Genomic DNA, 23,120 nt, shown 5'->3' with positions numbered 1-23,120 from the left:
GACTGGCTGAGGGTTGGGATGGGCTGAGAGTAGCTGAGGGGTGGGATGGGCTGAGAGTGGCTGAGGGGTGGGATGGGCTGAGAGTAGCTGAGGGGTGGGATGGGCTGAGAGTGGCTGAGGGGTGGGATGGGCTGAGAGTGGCTGAGGGGTGGGATGGGCTGAGAGTGGCTGTGGGGTGGGATGGGCTGAGAGTAGCTGAGGGTTGGGATGGGCTGAGAGTAGCTGAGGGGTGGGTTGGGCTGAGAGTGGCTGAGGGTTGGGCTGAGAGTGGCTGAGGGTTGGGCTGAGAGTAGCTGAGGGGTGGGATGGGTTAAGAGTGGCTGAGGATTGGGCTGAGAGTGGCTGAGGGTTGGGCTGAGAGTGGCTGAGGGTTGGGCTGAGAGTGGCTGAGAGTGGCTGAGGGGTGGGATTAAAGAGTGTGTGGTAATGTATTATTGTTTTGTGACTGCTTTATATAAAAGTAATATGCATGTCAAATGTATGTGTATGTAGCAAAACATTCTGTAAAAACAAAATTAAGATATTTGTCCTCTGAAGAGTGGGGGGTGGAGGGGTTAAAAAAACTATACATTGCTATTATACAATAATAAATAACAGCCTTTGCTGTGACACTTCAGCAGCTCTCCGATGATGCTGCAGCAATGGCCAAGCACCACCTGTCCCTGCCAATATCATTGGCTGTTGAGAATTCCTCACTAGGCCCAGTAGCCAATGATAAAGACGGCGATGGAGAGGCAGATGATGAGGTTGGCGTCGACCACGTGGCTAAGGCATGGGTCCTCTTCCAGAGAGCTAGCGGGGTCGAGAAGAAGAGGGGGTTGTGGGGCGCTGTCACCCTCCTTTTGCCGCTCCATCCCACACAGCCAGTAGAGGGCGGCCTTCAGCCTGGACTGGCTCCTCACACTGGCTTCTGAGGAGACTGGGGAGAGAGAAGTGTGGGTATATGCGTATGAGCAGTGTTTGACTTGGACTGGAACACACCTGTACTGGCGCCTCAGTTATGAGTACCGGCATCTTATAGAATATTGCTGTTTTAAAAATATTCCTGCACCTAAATATAAACAGTACTGGCACCCAAAATGAGTGCTGGCACCTATTTCAGTCCACTTCAAGCACTGGGATTGTGAGTATTGTATGAAACATGGTCCTTAGTATTGTTGAAGCAACTTACCAGTTTTAACCTACTGCTACCTAAAAAGGGACAACACTACCCACCTTTCCTCTGAAGGTGTGTCTCTCCGTTAGCCTTCTCCTGCTCTCTGTCTTCAATCTCCTGCTCTGCACTCTCCTCGGTCTCTGTAGCACTAGTCACAGTCTCTACTGTCTCTAAAGCTCCACTGCTCTTCTCCACCTTATCAAATCTGGTGAACCAGGTGAGGCGGCTGATCTGTTCCGTAGCAACAACAACACAGACATAGCAACGGTTAGTGATAGGCCATATCGTGCTCACATTTATTACACTGTCTATCTCAAGTTTATATTTGATTTAGACAGTACTGTAGATGCAAATTCTTAATTTATCACAGTGTCGTTGAAATCAATAGGTTGATTTGTTCAAATATACAATTGCCATCACAATCACTATCAAGATACTGTATTTGAGCTCTGGTTTAGTAGCACTCCCCAGCCTCCACTCACTTGCTCTGGGCTGGGTTTCTCCGTGGCCAGGCTGACCCCCACCACCACCACCAGGGTCAGCAGAGACAGCACGGTGGAGAAGTAGAGGTAGTGGACATGTTTCACCACATCAGGCCTGCTGTCCTCCTGGTAACACAGTGGTGAGGGATAGATAAAGTCTAGGGCCATCCTCACACCGCCCACCAGTAGGCCCAGGAACAGGCCCCAGAAAGCCCCCTGCAGAACACAAAGGAGGGACATTTCATCTCTACATCATCTTTCAATACATCTGACTTTTACTGCAATCTGATTGCAAATTGAGTAGCATTTCATCCCTGTAGGTGAAAAACCAAGTACAGCCTATTTTCAGATGCAAACACTTACCTTCACTACAGACACCTTCACTACACACACCTTCACTACAGACACCTTCACTTCACACACCTTCACTATACACACCTTCACTTCACACACCTTCACTACAGACAACTTCACATCACACACCTTCACTACAGACACTTTCACTTCACACACCTTCACTACAGGTGTGCCTTGTTAAGTTAATTTGTGGAATTTCTTTCCTTAATGCATTTGAGCCAATCAGTTGTGTTGTGACAAGGCAGGGGTGGTATACAGAAGATAGCCCTATTTGGTAAAAGACCAAGTCCATATTATGGCAAGAAGAGCTCAAATAAGCAAAGAGAAACGACAGTCCAACATTACATTAAGACATGAAGGTCAGTCAATACGGAACTGTGCAGTCGCAAAAACCATCCAGCTCTAAGATGAAACTGTCTCTCATGAGGACCACCACAGGAAAGGAAGACCCAGAGTTACTTCTGCTACAGAGGATACGTTCATTAGAGTTAACTGTCTCTCATGAGGACCACCACAGGAATGGAAGACCCAGAGTTACTTCTGCTGCAGAGGATAAGTTCATAAGTTACCAGCTTCACAGAGTTCAAATAACAGACAGATCTCAACATCAACTGTTCAGAGGAGACTGTGTGAATCAGGCCTTCATGGTCGAATTGCTGCAAAGAAACCACTACTAAAGTACACCAATAATAAGAAGAGACTTGCTTGGGCAAAGAAACATGAGCAATTTACATTCGACCATGGAAATGTGTCCTTTGGTTTGAGTCCAAATTTTAGATTTTTGGTTCCAACCGCAGTGTCTTTGTGAGAGGCAGATTAGTGAACGGATGCTCTCCGCATGTGTGGTTCCCATTGTGAAGCATGGAGGAGGAGGTGTGATGGTGTGGGGGTGCTTTGCTGGTGACACTGTCAGTGATTTATTTAGAATTCAAGGCACACTTAACCAGCATGGCTACCATAATTTGTTTTTCAACAGGACAATGACCCAACACACCTCCCGGCTTTGTAAAGGCTATTTGACCGAGAAGGAGAGTGATGGAGTGCGGCATCATATGACCTGGCCTCCACAATCACCCGACCTCAACCCAATTGAGATTATTTGGGAAGATTTGGACCCAAGCAGCCAACAAGTGCTTAGCATATGTGGGAATCTCAAATATAAAATAGATTTGGATTTGTTTAACACTTTTTTGGTTACGACATGATTCCGTATGTGTTATTTCATAGTTTTGATGTCTTCACTATCATTCTACAATATTGAAATAAAGAAAGAAAACCCTTTGAATGAGTAGTTTGTGTCCAAACCTTTGACTAGTACTGTACTTTCACTACAGACATGTTCACTACACACACCTTCACTACAAATCCCCACAGACACCTTCCCTACAGACACCTTCACTGCACACTATTTCACTACACAAAACTTCACTACAGACACCTTCACTACACACTATTTCACTACACAAAACTTCACTACAGACAGCTTCACTACACATACTTTCACTATACAAACTTCCACTACAAATAATTTCACTACACACATTTTCACTACACACACTTTCACTACACAAATTCACTACACACTACATATACCTTCACTACACACATTTTCACTACACACACTTTCACTGCACACACTTTCACTACACATACAGTGCCTTGCGAAAGTATTCGGCCCCCTTGAACTTTGCGACCTTTAGCCACATTTCAGGCTTCAAACATAAAGATATAAAACTGTATTTTTTTGTGAAGAATCAACAACAAGTGGGACACAATCATGAAGTGGAACGACATTTATTGGATATTTAAAACTTTTTTAACAAATCAAAAACTGAAAAATTGGGCGTGCAAAATTATTCAGCCCCTTTACTTTCAGTGCAGCAAACTCTCTCCAGAAGTTCAGTGAGGATCTCTGAATGATCCAATGTTGACCTAAATGACTAATGATGATAAATACAATCCACCTGTGTGTAATCAAGTCTCTGTATAAATGCACCTGCACTGTGATAGTCTCAGAGGTCCGTTAAAAGCGCAGAGAGCATCATGAAGAACAAGGAACACACCAGGCAGGTCCGAGATACTGTTGTGAAGAAGTTTAAAGCCGGATTTGGATACAAAAAGATTTCCCAAGCTTTAAACATCCCAAGGAGCACTGTGCAAGCAATAATATTGAAATGGAAGGAGTATCAGACCACTGCAAATCTACCAAGACCTGGCCGTCCCTCTAAACTTTCAGCTCATACAAGGAGAAGACTGATCAGAGATGCAGCCAAGAGGCCCATGATCACTCTGGATGAACTGCAGAGATCTACAGCTGAGGTGGGAGACTCTGTCCATAGGACAACAATCAGTCGTATATTGCACAAATCTGGACTTTATGGAAGAGTGGCAAGAAGAAAGCCATTTCTTAAAGATATCCATAAAAAGTGTTGTTTAAAGTTTGCCACAAGCCACCTGGGATACACACCAAACATGTGGAAGAAGGTGCTCTGGTCAGATGAAACCATAATTGAACTTTTTGGCAACAATGCAAAACGTTATGTTTGGCGTAAAAGCAACACAGCTCATCACCCTGAACACATTATCCCCACTGTCAAACATGGTGGTGGCAGCATCATGGTTTGGGCCTGCTTTTCTTCAGCAGGGACAGGGAAGATGGTTCAAATTGATGGGAAGATGGATGGAGCCAAATACAGGACTATTCTGGAAGAAAACCTGATGGAGTCTGCAAAAGACCTGAGACTGGGACGGAGATTTGTCTTCCAACAAGACAATGATCCAAAACATAAAGCAAAATCTACAATGGAATGGTTCAAAAATAAACATATCCAGGTGTTAGAATGGCCAAGTCAAAGTCCAGACCTGAATCCAATCGAGAATCTGTGGAAAGAAATGAAAACTGCTGTTCACAAATGCTCTCCATCCAACCTCACTGAGCTCGAGCTGTTTTGCAAGGAGGAATGCAAAACTGATAGAGACATACCCCAAGCGACTTACAGCTGTAATCGCAGCAAAAGGTGGCGCTACAAAGTATTAACTTAAGGGTGCTGAATAATTTTGCACACCCAATTTTTCAGTTTTTGATTTGTTAAAAAAGTTTGAAATATCCAATAAATGTCGTTCCACTTCATGATTGTGTCCCACTTGTTGTTGATTCTTCACAAAAAAATACAGTTGTATATCTTTATGTTTGAAGCCTGAAATGTGGCAAAAGGTCGCAAAGTTCAAGGGGGCCGAATACTTTCGCAAGGCACTGTACCTTCATTACACATACCATCACTGCACATACTTTCACTGCACATACTTTCACTACAAATACCTTCACTACACACATTTTCACCAGACACCTTCACTACAAACCTTCACTATAGATAATTTCACTACAGACACCTTCACTACAGACACCTTCACTACCTCACATACTGTACTCTGTATTCTCCCCCCCAACACACACACAAGCACACCTTCTCATTGGTCCTCTTCCAGAAGCATCCAGTCAGGAAGACGATGGAAACAGGGGGCTGGAGATAGGTACTGATGGACTGGATGTAGATAAACAGCTGTCCTCCCTGACTGGCCTGGACCACAGGGATCCAGAGCACTGACACCACCACCAGAACCAGCACAAACATCCTGAGGAGGATAGTGTATGTGTACCTTCCCACGAGCATGAGTATGTGTATGCATGAGTATGTGTATGCATGATTATGTGTATGCATGAGTATGTGTATGCATGAGTATGAGTGCATGTGTATGTATACCTTCCCACGAGCATGAGTTCCCACTCGGTTGCTCGGGGCCGGACATGCCTCCACAGGTCCATGGTGAAGATGGTGCTGGAGCTGTTGAAGATGGAGGTGAGGGAGGACATGAGAGCAGCAATCATCACCGCCATCATCAGACCACGCAGACCTGGAGAGCAAGAGAGAGAGAGACAGGAGTATGGAGAGTGCACACAGAGAGAGACAGGAGTATGGAGAGTGCACACAGAGAGAGACAGGAGTATGGAGAGTACACACAGAGAGAGACAGGAGTATGGAGAGTACACAGAGAGAGAGGGAGAGAGAGACAGGAGTATGGAGAGTACACTGAGGGAGAGAGAGAGACAGGAGTATGGAGAGTACACAGAGGGAGAGAGACAGGAGTATGGAGAGTACACTGAGGGAGAGAGAGAGAGAGAGGAGTATGGAGAGTACACAGAGGGAGAGAGACAGGAGTATGGAGAGTACACTGAGGGAGAGAGAGAGACAGGAGTATGGAGAGTACACAGAGGGAGAGAGACAAGAGTATGGAGAGTACACTGAGGGAGAGAGATATACAGGAGTATGGAGAGTACACACATAGAGAGACAGGAGTATGGAGAGTGCACACAGAGAGAGACAGGAGTATGGAGAGTACACACAGAGAGAGACAGGAGTATGGAGAGTACACAGAGAGAGAGGGAGAGAGAGACAGGAGTATGGAGAGTACACAGAGGGAGAGAGACAGGAGTATGGAGTACACCGAGGGAGAGAGAGAGAGAGAGCGGGTATGGAGAGTACAGAGAGAGAGAGAGAGAGACAGGAGTATAGAGATTACACAGAGGGAGAGAGAGACAGGAGTATGGAGAGTACACAGAAAGAGAGACAGGAGTATGGAGAGTACACACAGAGAGAGAGACAGGAGTATGGAGAGTACAGAGAGAGAGAGAGAGAGGAGTATGGAGAGTACAGAGATACAGAAGTATGGAGAGTACAGAGAGAGAGACAGGAGTATGGAGAGTACACAGAGGAAGAGAGAGAGAGAGAGACAGGAGTATGGAGAGTACACAGAGAGAGAGAGAGGAGTATGGAGAGTACAGAGAGAGACAGAAGTATGGAGAGTACACAGAGAGAGAGAGAGGAGTATGGAGAGTACAGAGAGAGACAGGAGTATGGAGAGTACACAGAGAGAGAGAGAGAGACAGGAGTATGGAGAGTACAGAGAGAAAGACAGAAGTATGGAGAGTACAGAGCGAGACAGGAGTATGAAGAGTACACAGAGAGAGAAAATGGGAGAGAGAGAGAGAGTGAAAGAGGGAGAATGTACATGTGTGTATGACATTTCAACAACATTTTGTTTTCCTGTCAAATCATCAGTTGGCAACACATCCCTTATGGGATTAATTGACACAAACAAATATTACAATAATTCACTGATAATTCACTGATAATTGTTATCTTCCATTGTTCTCTGCAGTACGCATCGCATGAAGTGTATATGTGTATATTTGAAAGAGACAGAAGCCCTGTTTATACCTGCCTCTAACATGCGTCCTTATATTGTTTGTTTACACTTATAAGATCTGAATACAATCAGATCTCAATGTAACTTTTAATCAGGCTGTGTCACAACCGGCCGTGACCGGGAGTCCCATAGGGCGGTGCACGATTGTCCAGCGTCGTTAGGGGAGGGTTTGGGTGGGGGGCTTTACTTAGTTCATCGCGCTCTAGCGACTCCTTGTGGCGGGCCGGGCGCCTGCAGGCTGACCTCGGTCTTCAGTTGAACAGTATCTCCTCCGACACATTGGTGCGGCTGGCTTCTGGGTTAAGCTGGCAGGTGTTAAGAAGCGTGGTTTGGCGGGTCATGTTTAGGAGGACACATGACTCGACCTTCGCCTCTCCGGAGCCCCAAGGGGAGCTGCAGCGATGAGACAAGATCGTAATTGGATAAGATGAAAAGGGGGATAAAAAACACAGAAGCAGGTCTAGAGAGTGGAAGAAACACACAGCAGGTAAACCGCAGGGTGTTGGGTTGAGCGTGCAGAGAGTGACACAGAGACAGGGAGACTTTAGTCCACAAAAACAACTTTACTAAGACAGAAAATAAATAGAACAAAGAAAATCACTTAGGTTTGGCTCGGTCCTTCTTCTCTACTGTGGCTTGGTGTCGGTCTCTCCCCCTTCTCCCCCGCGGTGTGCCCCCGGGCTCCTTTTATTTGGCCTCCACGGCTGGTTGGCACTTTCCTCTAATTACCTCCACTTAGAGCTGTCTGTGTCGGGGTGCACAGCTCCCTTATCCCCAGCAGAGGGAGCCAACGTCGTCTCACGTACCTCCCCTCTATTACCATCCCCCGGGGTAGACCTCCTGGGATACCACAAGGTGTTTGTGTGTACAGGAAGTGACAAAGACAGATGGAGATATACAACATGTTACAGAGAGAAGAAAAGTTCCTCACCTGAGGGCAGTAGCTTCATGACCAGTTTGGCGTAGGCGATGTCTGAACAGCCCACTGGGTTCCCACACACCTCAGTACACACCTCAGGGTCACCACACGCCACCTCGTCTAGACGCAACAACAACGCTGCTGTAAATATACTGTCTCTCCTTTGTTTGATAGTGGTATCAGCAGGTTTTACCTAGGTACAGTATCCTCTCTAGAGTTACTGCCAAAGCCTTGCACTTAGGACATTGTACCTGGGTAGAGTATTCTGCTGATCATGCCGGGCAGGACCATCATGAAGAAGGGCAGGATCTTGAGGTAGGCAGCCAGCAGGGAGCCTCCTTTAGCATGGAGCAGGTTCTTAGCAGACAGGGAGCGCTGCACTATCACCTGGATACAACACAACACAGAATCAGTGACTGGAACTGTTGACAGAGCAGCTGAATGTGCCTCCCAAGTGTATAGAGCACTTAACCAATCCATCTGTTTTATTATTAAGGTGAATCAAAACTCTCCTGTCAGTGATGCAACAATGCCAATACAGTGATTTACAGTTCAAGTTAGATGGTGTTCTAAAGCCTAGTGTTTCCATTCCCCTTTAAGGTGTATCAATTCTGATACCTCAGATCTTCTCCTCTTGGCCATCTAGTGACTGTCCCTAAGCAGTGTCACTGTTACCTGATCTGAGCACCAGTACCACATGGAGGGTATGGACATGCCCAGGAGGATGCCCGGCCAGGGCAGGTCAGAGGTCACAGGGTCACGGAACAGGTGGAAGGCGTCGTCCCGGGGGATGCCACATGTGGTGTTAGGGACACGGACAGAGGGGATGGCCGTAGCATACCCCTCTAGGAGGGCGTTCCAGCCCCCCACCTCAGCGAAACCTCCACAGGAGTAGGGCAGAGTTAGACAGTTAGGCAAACTGTACTGCACTGCCCTGTACTGTACTGTACTGCCCTGTACTGTACTGTACTCCCCTGTACTGTACTGTACTGCCCTATACTGCCCTGTACTGTACTGCCCTGTACTGTACTGTACTTAACTGTACTGTACTGTACTGTACTGCACTGTACTGCCCTGTACTGTACTGCCCTGTACTGTACTCCCCTGTACTGTACTGCCCTGTACTGTACTCCCCTGTACTGCTCTGTACTGTACTGTACTGCCCTGTACTGTACTCCCCTGTACTGCCCTGTAATGTACTGTAGAAATATAAATATATATATAATATAAATATAGATTTAAAAATAATTTAAATCAATGAATACTGCCCTGTACTGTACTGCCCTGTACTGCCCTGTACTGTACTGTACTGCCCTGTACTGTACTGTACTGTACTGCCCTGTACTGTACTGTAATGCCCTGTACTGTACTGTAATACCCTGTACTGCCCTGTACTGTACTGTACTGCCCTGTACTGTACTGTAATGCCCTGTACTGCCCTGTACTGTAATGCCCTGTACTGCCCTGTACTGTACTGTATTGCCCTGTACTACCCTGTACTGTACTGTACTGCCCTGTACTGCCCTGTACTGTACTGTACTGCCCTGTACTGTACTGTAATGCCCTGTACTGCCCTGTACTGTACTGTAATGCCCGGTACTGCCCTGTACTGTACTGCCCTGTACTGCCCTGTACTGCCCTGCCCTGTACTGCCCTGTACTGCCCTGCCCTGCCCTGTACTGTAATGCCCTGTACTGCCCTGTACTGTACTGCCTTGTACTGCCCTGTACTGCCCTGTACTGTACTGTACTGCCCTGTACTGTACTGTACTGCCCTGTACTGCCCTGTACTGTACTGTACTGCCCTGTACTGTACTGTAATGCCCTGTACTGCCCTGTACTGCCCTGTACTGTACTGCCCTGTACTGTACTGCCCTGTACTGTACTGCCCTGTACTGTACTATACAGAGTGTAAACTATACAGAGAGTGAAAAACATGAAAATCTATAACTGAGGAAATCTAAAATCTAGTTGGAAAGTTTTTCTGATTAAAGACAAAGTATTTATCTTTGAATCATACACTGAGTATAAAAAACATTAGGGACGCCTGCTCTTTCCATGACATAGTCTAACCACGTGACAGCTATGATCCATTATTGATGGCACTTAAATCCACCTCAATCAGTGTAGATGGTAGTAGGTGTCAGGCACACTGCTTTGTGTCAAGAACTGCAACGCTGCTGGGTTTTTCACGCTCAACAGTTGTATCAAGAATGGTCCACCACCCAAAGGACATCCAGACAACTTGACACAACTGTGTGCAGCATTGGAGTCAACATGGGCCAGCATCCCTGTGGAAAGCTTTCAACACCTTGTAGAGTCCATACCCCAACGAATTGAGGCTGTTCTAAGGCAACTCAATATTAGGGAGGTGTTCCTAATGTTTTGTAAACTCAGTGTATACAGTACCCACCGATCAACACAGCGCCAAAGCAGAGACTTACTGAAGCCCATGAGGGTGAGTGCTCCTATCAACATGATGCCAGTCTGGGCAGCGTCTGTGTACATGACAGCAGCCAGACCACCTGAAACAACACAGCACAACACTGAACCAGGCTGTATGTTTGAACTGGTAGACTTTAGGAAAAATATGATTGTTTTGGAAGAGAGTGAAAGAGAGAAAGGGACATAGAGAGAGAAAATGAGTGAGAGAGTGAGAGAGAGAGAGACAGAAAGAGAGACACAGAGAGAGACAGAGTGAGAGAGAGAGAGAGAGACAGAGAGAGAGAGAAAAAGTGAGAGAGTGAGTAAGAGAGACAGAGAGAGAGACTTTAACTATTTGTACATTGTTACAACACTGTATATATATGTATGTAATATGACATTTGTAATGTCTTTATCGTTTTGAAACTTCTGTATGTGTAATGTTTACTGTTAATTTGTATTGTTTATTTCACTTTTGTATATTATCTACCTCACTTGCTTTGGCAATGTTAACACATGTTTCCCATACCAATAAAGCCCCTTGAATTGAATTGAATTGAATTGAGAGAGAAAGAGAGAGAGAGAGAGAGAGAGACAGAGTGAGAGACAGTGAGAGAGAGAGACAGAGAGAGAGAATAGCAGGGTACCTGTTACAGTGTAGAGAGCAGTGATGAGCAGAAGCACCACCACAGCTACATAGATGTTCCATTGCAGGGCCTGTTGAATAAACACTGCCCCAGCATACATATCCACCTGCACACACACACACACACACACACGCACGCACGCATGCACGCATGACGCACACACAGCAGCGGAGCAAGCGGTCTCAATTCATTCAATAGATTCACGTCCAAAACAATGTTGTATTGAGAAAGTAAATAGCTGATGAGATACATAGAAGTGTTTTGACTTTACTTACCGATATCTTTGTGAAGATGTAAATGAATAAATACAAAATAGCTATGAATAATTGTATTCGCTTCCCCCCGAATCGCTTCTGCAAGTATTCAGGCATGGTTGTCACCTGCATGTTAGGGATACAGGGAAACAGACAGAACATGAATGATTGAACAAGTTATCACCACTGTGATCTAAAGTATCTCAGTACACAGAGAGGGAAGTGTTGTGTCTCAGTACACAGAGAGGGAAGTGTTGTGTCTCAGTACACAGAGAGGGAAGTGTTGTGTCTCAGTACACAGAGAGGGAAGTGTTGTGTCTCAGTACACAGAGAGGGAAGTGTTGTGTCTCAGTACACAGAGAGGGAAGTGTTGTGTCTCAGTACACAGAGAGGGAAGTGTTGTGTCTCAGTACACAGAAAGGGAAGTGTTGTGTCTCAGTACACAGAGAGGGAAGTGTTGTGTCTCAGTACACAGAGAGGGAAGTGTCGTGTCTCAGTAAACAGAGAGGAATATTCAATAAAATCTTCTCGTCTGTAATGAGGTATTTGAGCGCTGAAATACTTGGCTCGATGTTGCATATAATTTCAGTAGGCCTACTTGTGGGTTTGTGATATTTCAGTAGTACAGACAGTGGACTGATAGAAAGGTGTGTGTTGACCTCTCACCCCGGAAGCGATATAGATGGGCAGGAAAAGCCAACCCAAGAGCAGCACCATCAGCATCCCCTGCCAACCAGAGACATCAATACTTGTGATTTATGCAAAGCTTAGTGTGAAAAAAGTAATATTTTTAAGTTTGCATTAAACCATATGCCCTATCAAAAATCATGTGCAGATGTAGGGTCTTAATTATTCCTGTAGCAACAGGAAATGTGAATTATTGTGTGGATTGTATGTAATTAATAAACATTTATGTAGAGGTTTGTCGTGATGGAAAAATCAAGTCTGAAATTTCTAAGTGGAAATTCCAAACTTCAGAAGCCTTTTTAAACCTAAATTGCCTGCATTGCAGGAACGTTCTCCTGCAACAGGGTGAGCAAATTAAGATCCTGCATCTGTAATAGAGATCCACATCCAGTTTATAATGAATTATAATGTCCAAATGTATAGTCTTACGTTCCACTCATATGCCACAGCACTGATGCCCGCTGCAGCTCCTGAGCCTGCCAGGCCCATGAAGTGGCCGCTACCCACATTACTGGCAAACAGAGAGGTGCCCACCTGCAGAGAGAGTGTCAGAGAGATAAAGAGAGAGAGAATGTGTGAGTGACAATACAACAATGTCTGACTTTAAGCCAACCCCCATTGTAAAGTATTCATATCTCCCCATATAAAATCTCAGTTCCACCCCAATAACATTACAAGAACTGCTTTGTTTCTCCATCTGGTTTGGTCCTGGACTATTCAGAACAAGAGGAATAAATCAACACTGGTTCCTCTTGGCATCAAACATCTGGAATCCATTCAACATCCTGAGTGGATGTCATTTGTGTGTCGTTTCCATAGCAACATCTCTGTTTCTTTTCACTCACCGGCCACCAGGACATGCTCTTTCCTGCCAGGAAGTATCCATCCACCGTGCTTCGCTTGGTTTTCCACATGGACTGGAAGGGAAGGACTGACTGTTATACACATTCTCTATTCAGACTTTAATGTGTGCTGAAGGAGAGTGCTGAATTAGTGTACTGAAGGAGTGTACTGAATTAGTGTACTGAAGGATTGTGCTGAATTAGTGTGCTGAAGGTGTGTGCTGAATTAGTGTGCTGAAGGAGTAAAGGAGTGTGCTAAAGTAGTGTACTGAATTAGTGTACTGAAGGAGTGTGCTGAATTAGTGTACTGAAGGTGTGTGCTGAATTACTGTGCTGAAGGGGTAAAGGAGTGTGCTGAAGTAGTGTACTGAATTAGTGTACTGAAGTAGTGTACTGAATTAGTGTGCTGAATTAGTGTGCTGAAGGAGTAAAGGAGTGTGCTGAATTAGTGTGCTGAATTAGTGTACTGAAGGAGTGTGCTGAATTAGTGTACTGAATGAGTAAAGGAGTGTGCTGAAGTAGTGTACTGAATTAGTGTACTGAAGGAGTGTGCTGAATTAGTGTACTGAAGGAGTAAAGGAGTGTGCTGAAGTAGTGTACTGAATTAGTATACTGAATTAGTGTGCTGAAGTAGTGTACTGAATTAGTGTGCTGAAGGAGTGTGCTGAATTAGTGTACTGAAGGAGTGTGCTGAATTAGTGTGCTGAAGGAGTAAAGGAGAGTGCTGAAGAAGTGTACTGAAGTAGAACAACTCTACTTTGAGATTGAGATGCAAGAATATACTGTAGAGCAACAACCAAACAAATCCCAATAGAGCACATGACATGTTTCAGTCAATCTCACCAGAGCTACTGATGTGTCTGGAATAAATCAAATCTTTTAGAAATGGAATCCTAATCCCTATATGGTGCACTACTTTTGGCCAGCTACATAGGAATAGGGTTACATTTTGGATGCCATTAGGGTGCCTTTTCCCAAATTTGCTCCTACTTACCCAGAGGCCCACAGCCAGTACAAGGAGGAAGTAGACAACGAGCACCACAATGTCTATGGTGACCAGGGTGGGTACACCTAAACCTGGGGATTGGGAGGGGGGCACGGTGGTCCCCTGAGTGGTAGCCATACTTGGGTCAAAGGTCACTGGAATTCTCAGGGAGTGATTGCGTATTCTGCTGGTGAGGGAAATGTAGTCATTGTTGATTCTAATCACAATAGAGCCTCCAAACACTCCATTCACTAGATTCACAGAATTACCTTATTTACATAAGTATACAGACCCTTTGCTATGAGACTCGAAATTGAGCTCAGGTGCATCCTGCATCCATCGATCATCTTTGAGATGTTTCTACAACTTGATTGGAGTACACCTGTGGTCAATTCAATTGATTGGACATGATTTGGAAAGACACACACCTGTCTATAAAAGGTCCCACAGTTGACATCGCATGTCAGAGCAAAAACCAAGCCATAAGGTGGAAGGAATTGTCCTTAGAGCTCTGAGGCAGGATTGTGTTGAGGCACAGATCTGGGGAAGGGTAACAAAACATTTCTGCAGCATTGAAGGTCCCCAAGAACACAGTGGCCTCCATCATTCTTAAATGAAAGAAGTTTGGAACCACCAAGACTCTTCCTAGAGCTGACCGCCCGGTCAAACTGAGCAATCGGGGGAGAAGGGCCTTGGTCAGGTGACCAAGAATCATAGCTTTCACCTTGATTCACCAAAAAGGACAACCATCTCTGCAGCACTCCACCAATCAGGCCTTTATGGTAGAGTGGCCAGACGGAAGCCTGGCCACTCTAGGCACCTGAAGGACTCTCAGACCATGAGAGACAAGATTCTCTGGTCTGATGAAACCAAGATTGAACTCTTTGGCCTGAATGCCAAGCGTCACATCTGGAGGAAATCTGGCACCATCCCTACAGTGAAGCATGGGGATGGCAACATCATGCTGTGGTGATGTTTTTCAGTGGCAGGGACTGGGAGACTAGTCAGGATCGAGGGAAAGATGAACGGAGCAAAGTATAGAGAGATCCTTGATGAAAACCTGCTCCAGAGCTCTCAGGACCTCAGACTGGGGTGAAGGTTCACCTTCCAACAGGACAACCCTAAGCACACAGCCAAGACAACACAGGACTGTCTACAGGACAAGTCTCTGAATGTCCTTGAGTGGCCCAGCCAGAGCTTGGACTTGAATCAGTTCAAACATCTTTGGAGAGACCTGAAAATAGCTGTGCAGGGACACTCCCCATCCAATCTGATAAAGCGTGAGAGGATTGGGAGGAACTCCCCAAATACAGGTGTACGAAGATTGTAGCTTCATACCTGAGAAGACTCGTTGCTGTAATCGCTGCCAAAAGTGCTTCAACAAAATACTGTGTAAAGGGTCTGAATACTTATGTAAATGTAATATTTCAGTTTATTTTATGTTGCAAAAAAAAAGTGAAACCTTTTTTTGCTTTGTCATTATGGGGTATTGTGTGTACATTGGGGAGAAAAAACATTTTAGAGTAAGTCAAGGGGTCTGAATACTTTCCGAAAGCACTGTACACATACATATTCAGGTTTTACGCTATACTCACAGGACACTGACCGGACTTTATACAGTGCCTTGCGAAAGTATTCGGCCCCCTTGAACTTTGCGACCTTTTGCCACATTTCAGGCTTCAAACATAAAGATATAAAACTGTATTTTTTTGTGAAGAATCAACAACAAGTGGGACACAATCATGAAGTGGAACGACATTTATTGGATATTTCAAACTTTGTTAACAAATCAAAAACTGAAAAATTGGGCGTGCAAAATTATTCAGCCCCTTTACTTTCAGTGCAGCAAACTCTCTCCAGAAGTTCAGTGAGGATCTCTGAATGATCCAATGTTGACCTAAATGACTAATGATGATAAATACAATCCACCTGTGTGTAATCAAGTCTCAGTATAAATGCACCTGCACTGTGATAGTCTCAGAGGTCCGTTAAAAGTGCAGAGAGCATCATGAAGAACAAGGAACACACCAGGCAGGTCCGAGATACTGTTGTGAAGAAGTTTAAAGCCGGATTTGGATACAAAAAGATTTCCCAAGCTTTAAACATCCCAAGGAGCACTGTGCAAGCGATAATATTGAAATGGAAGGAGTATCAGACCACTACAAATCTACCAAGACCTGGCCGTCCCTCTAAACTTTCAGCTCATACAAGGAGAAGACTGATCAGAGATGCAGCCAAGAGGCCCATGATCACTCTGGATGAACTGCAGAGATCTACAGCTGAGGTGGGAGACTCTGTCCATAGGGCAACAATCAGTCGTATATTGCTCAAATCTGGCCTTTATGGAAGAGTGGCAAGAAGAAAGCCATTTCTTAAAGATATCCATAAAAAGTGTTGTTTAAAGTTTGCCACAAGCCACCTGGGAGACACACCAAACATGTGGAAGAAGGTGCTCTGGTCAGATGAAACCAAAATTGAACTTTTTGGCAACAATGCAAAACGTTATGTTTGGCGTAAAAGCAACACAGCTCATCACCTTGAACACACCATCCCCACTGTCAAACATGGTGGTGGCAGCATCATGGTTTGGGCCTGCTTTTCTTCAGCAGGGACAGGGAAGATGGGGAAGATGGATGGAGCCAAATACAGGACCATTCTGGAAGAAAACCTGATGGAGTCTGCAAAAGACCTGAGACTGGGACGGAGATTTGTCTTCCAACAAGACAATGATCCAAAACATAAAGCAAAATCTACAATGGAATGGTTCAAAAATAAACATATCCAGGTGTTAGAATGGCCAAGTCAAAGTCCAGACCTGAATCCAATCGAGAATCTGTGGAAAGAACTGAAAACTGCTGTTCACAAATGCTCTCCATCCAACCTCACTGAGCTTGAGCTGTTTTGCAAGGAGGAATGGGAAAAAATGTCAGTCTCTCGATGTGCAAAACTGATAGAGACATACCCCAAGCGACTTACAGCTGTAATCGCAGCAAAAGGTGGTGCTACAAAGTATTAACTTAAGGGGGCTGAATAATTTCGCACGCCCAATTTTTTAGTTTTTGATTTGTTAAAAAAGTTTGAAATATCCAATAAATGTCGTTCCACTTCATGATTGTGTCCCACTTGTTGTTGATTCTTCACAAAAAAATACAGTTTTATATCTTTATGTTTGAAGCCTGAAATGTGGCAAAAGGTCACAAAGTTCAAGGGGGCCAAATACTTTCGCAAGGCAGTGTACATTATCCAGGTTTTACGCTATACTCACAGGACCCTGACCGGAGTTTATACATTATCCAGGTTTTACACTATACTCACTGGACCCTGACCGGATTTTATACATTATCCTCATTCATAGTCTCAATTTGTCGGGCGTGGACTCTACAAGGTGTTGAAAGCGTTCCACAAGGTTGCTGGCCCATGTTGACTCCAATGCTTCCCACAGTTGTTTCAAGTTGTCTGGATGTCCTTTGGGTGGTGGACCATTCTTGATACACACGGGAAACTGTTGACACAAGCCGGTGCTACTATACCTCGTTCAAAGGCACTTCAATGTTTTGTCTTGCCCATTCCTTCTCTGAATGGCACACATACACAATCCATGTCTCAAGGTTTAACAAGCCTTATTTAAGTTGTCTCCTCCCCTTCATCTACACTGATTGAAGTGGATTTAACAAGTGACATCAATAAGGGATCATATCTTTCACCTGGATTCACCTGGTCAGTCTATGTCATGGAAAGAGCAGGTCAGTACAGGTGCATCAAAGCTGGGACCGAGAGACTGAAGAACAGCTTCTAGCTCAAGGCCATCAGACTGCTAAACAGCAAACACTGACTCAGAGAGGCTGCTGCCTACATGGAGACCCGATCCCTGGCCACATTAACAAATGGATCACTAGTCACTTTAAACAATGTCCCTTTAAATAATGCCACTTTAATCATGTTTACATATCCTACATTACTCGTATGTATATACTGTATTTTATACCATCTATTGCACCTTGCCTATGCCGCTTAGCCATTGCTCATCCATATATTTATATGGTCATATTCTCATTCACCCCTTTTAGATTTGTGTATATTAGGTAGTTGTTGGGGAACAGTTAGATTGCTTGTTAGATATTACTGCACTGTTGGAACTAGAAGCACAAGCATTTTGCTACACTCGCATTAACATCTGCTAACCATGTGTATGTGACCATTAACATCTGCTAACCATGTGTATGTGACCATTAACATCTGCTAACCATGTGTATGTGAAAAATAAAATAAAATTTTTGTATTTAGATTTTGTTCATATTTTGTATAGTCAGTGTATGCTGAGAAGCTCCACGGTGTAAAGTGTTATCCAAAGACCAACTAACTACAGTCCATGTTTTAATTCCCTCACACCATTCATATAATATCCTCACACCAAACATTAACTCAAGTACAATAGTCACCTTGCATTTAAGTGTACTGGACCCTACAGTACTTACCTTTCAGCTTGTAGTCAGACTCAGGGTTTAATTCCAGTTGGCCGGTCCTATAGCAGTTCTCATGGTGTATGTTGGTCTCCTTTCTGACCAGGGGATCAAACTCCACTGTCTACTTATATAAGACAACACTAGCTGGTTAAAATGTTAAAGTTTTATTACCAGTGAAGTAAGAGTGAGTGTGTGTGTGTGTGTGTGTGTGTGTGTGTGTGTGTGTGTGTGTGTGTGTGTGTGTGTGTGTGTGTGTGTGTGTGTGTGTGTGTGTGTGTGTGTGTGTGTGTGTGTGTGTGTGTGTGTGTGTGTGTGTGTACACACTGAACTAGTAAACATACTCATGTGCAGATTTGACACTTTGTTCTGCTAAATTATAAGTTTAGTTAGATCTGTCACTACACTGACCACAGCTCTTCAGACTCTACAGTACTAGCCTTTTGCTCACAATTCCTCATAGCACTCTTATCAATTTCTCATAGCACTCTTATCAATTTTTCATAGCACTCTTATCAATGCAAAAGAGACAACAATCTCACTGATTGATCACAGAGACATTTCCACTTCTAAATCACTTACATATCTCAGGTTGTTAAAAACTGTTGTTGGGTTCTAATTATCAGAATAAGAACTTGATGGACACAATGAAAGCTTAAACCAGGTTCATTCTTCCCAAAGGATCGAACAGCTGAACAGACAAAAACATATTCACACAAGCACTGATATTTAACCCTTTCTCCTATGCTGAGTCTCCTCCTACACATCCGAACAGCCAGTGCATCTCTGTTGCTAGACAGAACCTTAGTGATATCTGTTCTTCCTCACTTCATCTGACCTGACCTCTGCCCCAAAGTGCTCACTCCTCCCCAACTCACAGCTGTCATGGTGACTGGTACCAGACGGTGTGCCTTCTCCTCCTTCTCCTCCCATTGGAAACCCTGATGGCTAACAATAACATATCCGGACATAATTTAAACATTATACATTACCCTCTCTCCCTCAGTGACATATCCTGACATAATGTAAACATTATACATTACCCTCTCTCCCTCAGTGACATAATGTAAATATTATACATTACCCTCTCTCTCTCAGTGACATATCCTGACATAATGTAAATGTTATACATTACCCTCTCTCCCTCAGTGACATATCCTGACATATTGTAAACGTTATACATTACCCTCTCTCCCTCAGTGACATATCCTGACATAATGTAAATGTTATACATTACCCTCTCTCCCTCAGTGACATATCCTGACATAATGTAAACATTATACATTACCCTCTCTCCCTCAGTGACATATCCTGACATAATGTAAACATTATACATTACCCTCTATCCCTCAGTGACATATCCTGACATAATGTAAACATTATACATTACCCTCTCCCTCAGTGACCTATCCTGACATAATGTAAACGTTTTACATTACCCTCTCTCCCTCAGTGACATATCCTGACATAATGTAAACGGTATACATTACCCTCTCTCCCTCAGTGACATATCCTGACATAATGTAAATGTTATACATTACCCTCTCTCCCTCAGTGACATATCAGGACATAATGTAAACGTTATACATTACCCTCTCTCCCTCAGTGGCATAATGTAAATGTTTTACATTACCCTCCCTCCCACAGTGACATATCCTGACATAATGTAAACATTTTACATTACCCTCTCTCCCTCAGTGACATATCCTGACATAATGTAAACATTATACATTGCCCTCTCTCCCTCAGTGACATATCTTGACATAATATAAATGTTTTACATTACCCTCTCTCCCTCAGTGACATATCCTGACATAATGTAAACATTATACATTACCCTCTCTCCCTCAGTGACATATCCTGACATAATGTAAACGTTTTACATTACCCTCTCTCCCTCAGTGACATATCCTGACATAATGTAAACGTTTTACATTACCCTCTCTCCCTCAGTGACACGAATAAGTATATTTCATAAGTCAAGAAATCAGAACCCATCACTGTATTTAGGAAAAAGACAGTAAATCAGGGTAATGTTCTTATACCAGGCATTTTATTTGTCAGCGTTGGCTGTTACAATACAAAACATAGACTTATCCGAGAGCAACAACTTCCAGAACGCATTGCTGAATATGTATAGCTATCCAGACGACAAAGTCAGAAATGAAGATCATACCGTTAGAAAACAAATGATGGCAATAACTTATCGACATGTTCTGAATAACATTATAAGCACGTCTTCTTACAGCTGCCTTATCTTATTCATTTAAAATGATCCACATTAGTTGTATTCTAAAGAATGTCCTATTTCTCTCATGTAACGAATGTCTGAAAAGCTGGAGTGTAGCTTTAACTGAATGTGTAAAATGTCCTCCATGTTTGGGTTGAAAACATCCATGTGTCAGTTACACAATCAGTCCATAAGTAGTCCGTATCAGATGACAAAAATATGTTAAAACAAGGTTTGATGAAGTTAAGTACTAACATCCTCTGACATTAAAGTCCATAGAGTTACTGTTTAAGGGATAGTTCAGCCATATTACAAAATTACATATTGGTTTCCTTACCCTACAAGCAGTCTATGGGCAAAGTATGACAGCAATCCATGCTTTAGTTTAGTTTCCCTGACACTACTAACATTTTAGCATTTGTGGCACAAATCCCATTCAAGTCACAGGACTGATGTTATAATTTTCACGCATCATGTTCATATCATCTACTGTATAAGTGACTTTGTTGAGCTTCACAATCAATTTAAGATACTTGGATATTTGGACATGATGCATGAAAAATGCTAATATCGGTCGCATGACTTGAATGGGATTTGAGCCACATATGCTAAAACATTAGAATGTGGAAACAGTGCCAGGAAAACGTAACCAAAGCTTGGATTGCTGTCGTACCTTGGCCATAGACTGCTTACAGGGTAAGGAAACCAAAATGTCATTTTTCTAATTTGTGTGAACTATCCCTTTAAGTAATGTGCTTCAAGAAAGTAGTGTGTCCCCTCATTGAATTGTAGAGGTTAAAGTGAAGGTGCAGTATGCAGAAATGATCATGAAAACGTAACAAATCCTCCTACTGTTCATAATAGAACACTGCCCGTTTACAGCAGGTCAGTATCAACACAATCAGAGACAGAGAGGAACAGATAGTTAACAGATAGTTAACAGTACAAATGTGTTTTCATTTTCATAACATTCCTTTTCTTTAGTAGTAATGAGTATCCACTGGATATCGTACAAGACACACTTCATTCAAAATGAATAACTTGTAAATACATTCAGTGTGGTGGGTGGCTTACAAAAATATGGAACAGGTAAATCATTTAAAAAATGTTCATTATTGTAAAGCATTTCATTTTGGCTACTTAAATATGTATATCCTGTATTACATATATCATTACAGTTATATTTTAGTGGTACAATATATAATACACATTTCATTCTCAAATCAGACAAATTGACACAGGCATTCAGTCATCTCTTTTAACTGCTGAAGTATCAAATACATGTTGCGGCAATAATAGTTTAGATCTGTATGTCTCTCAAAACGATCCAGTATTCTGTTTACCATTGCTGATCATGTTCTGTAGACTTAATCTTTCTAGCCTATAATTGTATCATACATTCATATACAGTATATCAGACAGCTGGGTTCAAATAGTTACTGATGTCAGTCTCTTTCCTATTCCATTTCATGAATCTTTGCATTTCTATAAATGGTATAACATTTTTATTTACAAATATATAAAAAGCAAAACCATTGATCCAGTATAGCTTAATTTGTCTGTTCCAGAGGAACACTCTATAGCCATGAAATATACAAAGTTTGAGGTGTTAAACTAGCTGGACATTCAAACTACAATGTCACGTATTAAAGCCCTGTATGCTCAACTCTGCAGACAACCTAATTCCCACAATATACATTTCTTGAATTACAAAAATTGAAATACTATGAGTGCGTTTGTGTGTATGTGTGTTTGTGTGTTTGTGTGTTTGTGTGTATGTGTGTTTGTGCATGTATGTGGATTTTCGCATGCACTCCTGTCCGTGTGTGTGTGAGAGAGAGATAGAGAGTGTGTGTGTGCCTGCCTGCCTGCCTGTCTGCCTGCCTGCCAACCCTTCTTCCTGTCTCTCTGATCACCAGGCCAGGGGTGAGGCCATTCTTGGGCTCCTGGGACTCCTAGGAGGGTTCTCATTGGCCTGGTTCTCACTAAGAGCTCTCTGAAAAACAACAATAAAACATTGTCAGACAAGACAAAAACATGCAGTACCATTACTACTACCGTCTTGATAGCACTTCTTGATAGCACTACATACTTGTCTATTTCAGAGGTCTCTTTCAAACTCTAGGCGGTTCACCTCAAACTTGGCGAGGAACTCAGTGAATATCCCAAAGAACGACTCTGTGTTGGTGGCTTGGCTGTCCTCTCCGAAGAAGGAGGCTGTCTTGGACCACTCCTCCATGGCCCTCTGCTGCAGGGACTCCAGAGACTGTAGTGCTGGGTGGATGTTCTCCAGGAAGCCCTGCTCATAGGGAAGTCAAGGATACAACAGCCAGAGGTAGGAGCTACAGTACATATTGGTGGTGGATGGGGTGAGAGACCCCCATGTAAAGGGCTATTTTACAGTATGCATACT

The 23,120-nt window shown here is 43.5% G+C and overlaps 2 protein-coding genes across 5 annotated transcripts in view; both read right to left on the bottom strand.

Moving 5' to 3' along the window:
• Nucleotides 1-357: 357 nt before the first annotated feature.
• On the bottom strand, nt 358-18,593 carry LOC110512531 (sodium/myo-inositol cotransporter 2-like). 2 transcript variants are annotated; one of them, XM_036972985.1, is made up of 16 exons: nt 18,493-18,593; nt 14,027-14,204; nt 13,036-13,107; nt 12,620-12,724; nt 12,170-12,229; nt 11,525-11,629; nt 11,250-11,355; nt 10,623-10,703; nt 8,855-9,060; nt 8,431-8,566; nt 8,192-8,299; nt 5,757-5,907; nt 5,460-5,628; nt 1,639-1,854; nt 1,216-1,387; nt 358-919 (listed from the first exon to the last, which is right to left on the bottom strand). In XM_036972985.1, exons 2-16 carry the CDS (start codon nt 14,153-14,155, stop codon nt 696-698), a joined length of 2,040 nt encoding a protein of 679 aa, XP_036828880.1. In that variant the 5' UTR covers nt 14,156-14,204; nt 18,493-18,593; the 3' UTR covers nt 358-695. The 2 variants fall into 2 exon arrangements, with proteins under 2 accessions (XP_036828880.1, XP_036828879.1); XM_036972984.1 differs by having other exon boundaries at nt 14,027-14,201; nt 18,493-18,583.
• Nucleotides 18,594-20,508: 1,915 nt separating this feature from the next.
• Nucleotides 20,509-23,120, bottom strand: part of grid2ipa (glutamate receptor, ionotropic, delta 2 (Grid2) interacting protein, a) — a 56,056-nt gene continuing 53,444 nt past the window's right edge. For 2 of the 3 annotated variants that reach the window (XM_036972973.1, XM_036972972.1), the window contains exons 21-22: nt 22,842-23,006; nt 20,509-22,703 (exon numbers count right to left, since the gene is read on the bottom strand). In XM_036972973.1, the coding sequence (XP_036828868.1) occupies nt 22,620-22,703; nt 22,842-23,006 (249 nt within the window). In that variant the 3' untranslated portion in view covers nt 20,509-22,619. Of the gene's footprint in view, nt 22,704-22,799; nt 23,007-23,120 lie in introns of all 3 variants that reach the window. The other variant, XM_036972974.1, reaches the window with a different exon arrangement.

This window comes from Oncorhynchus mykiss, unplaced genomic scaffold (assembly GCF_013265735.2).
Source record: "Oncorhynchus mykiss isolate Arlee unplaced genomic scaffold, USDA_OmykA_1.1 un_scaffold_215, whole genome shotgun sequence".
Classification (NCBI taxonomy): domain Eukaryota; kingdom Metazoa; phylum Chordata; class Actinopteri; order Salmoniformes; family Salmonidae; genus Oncorhynchus; species Oncorhynchus mykiss.
This window is presented reverse-complemented; position numbering and strand designations above follow the sequence as displayed.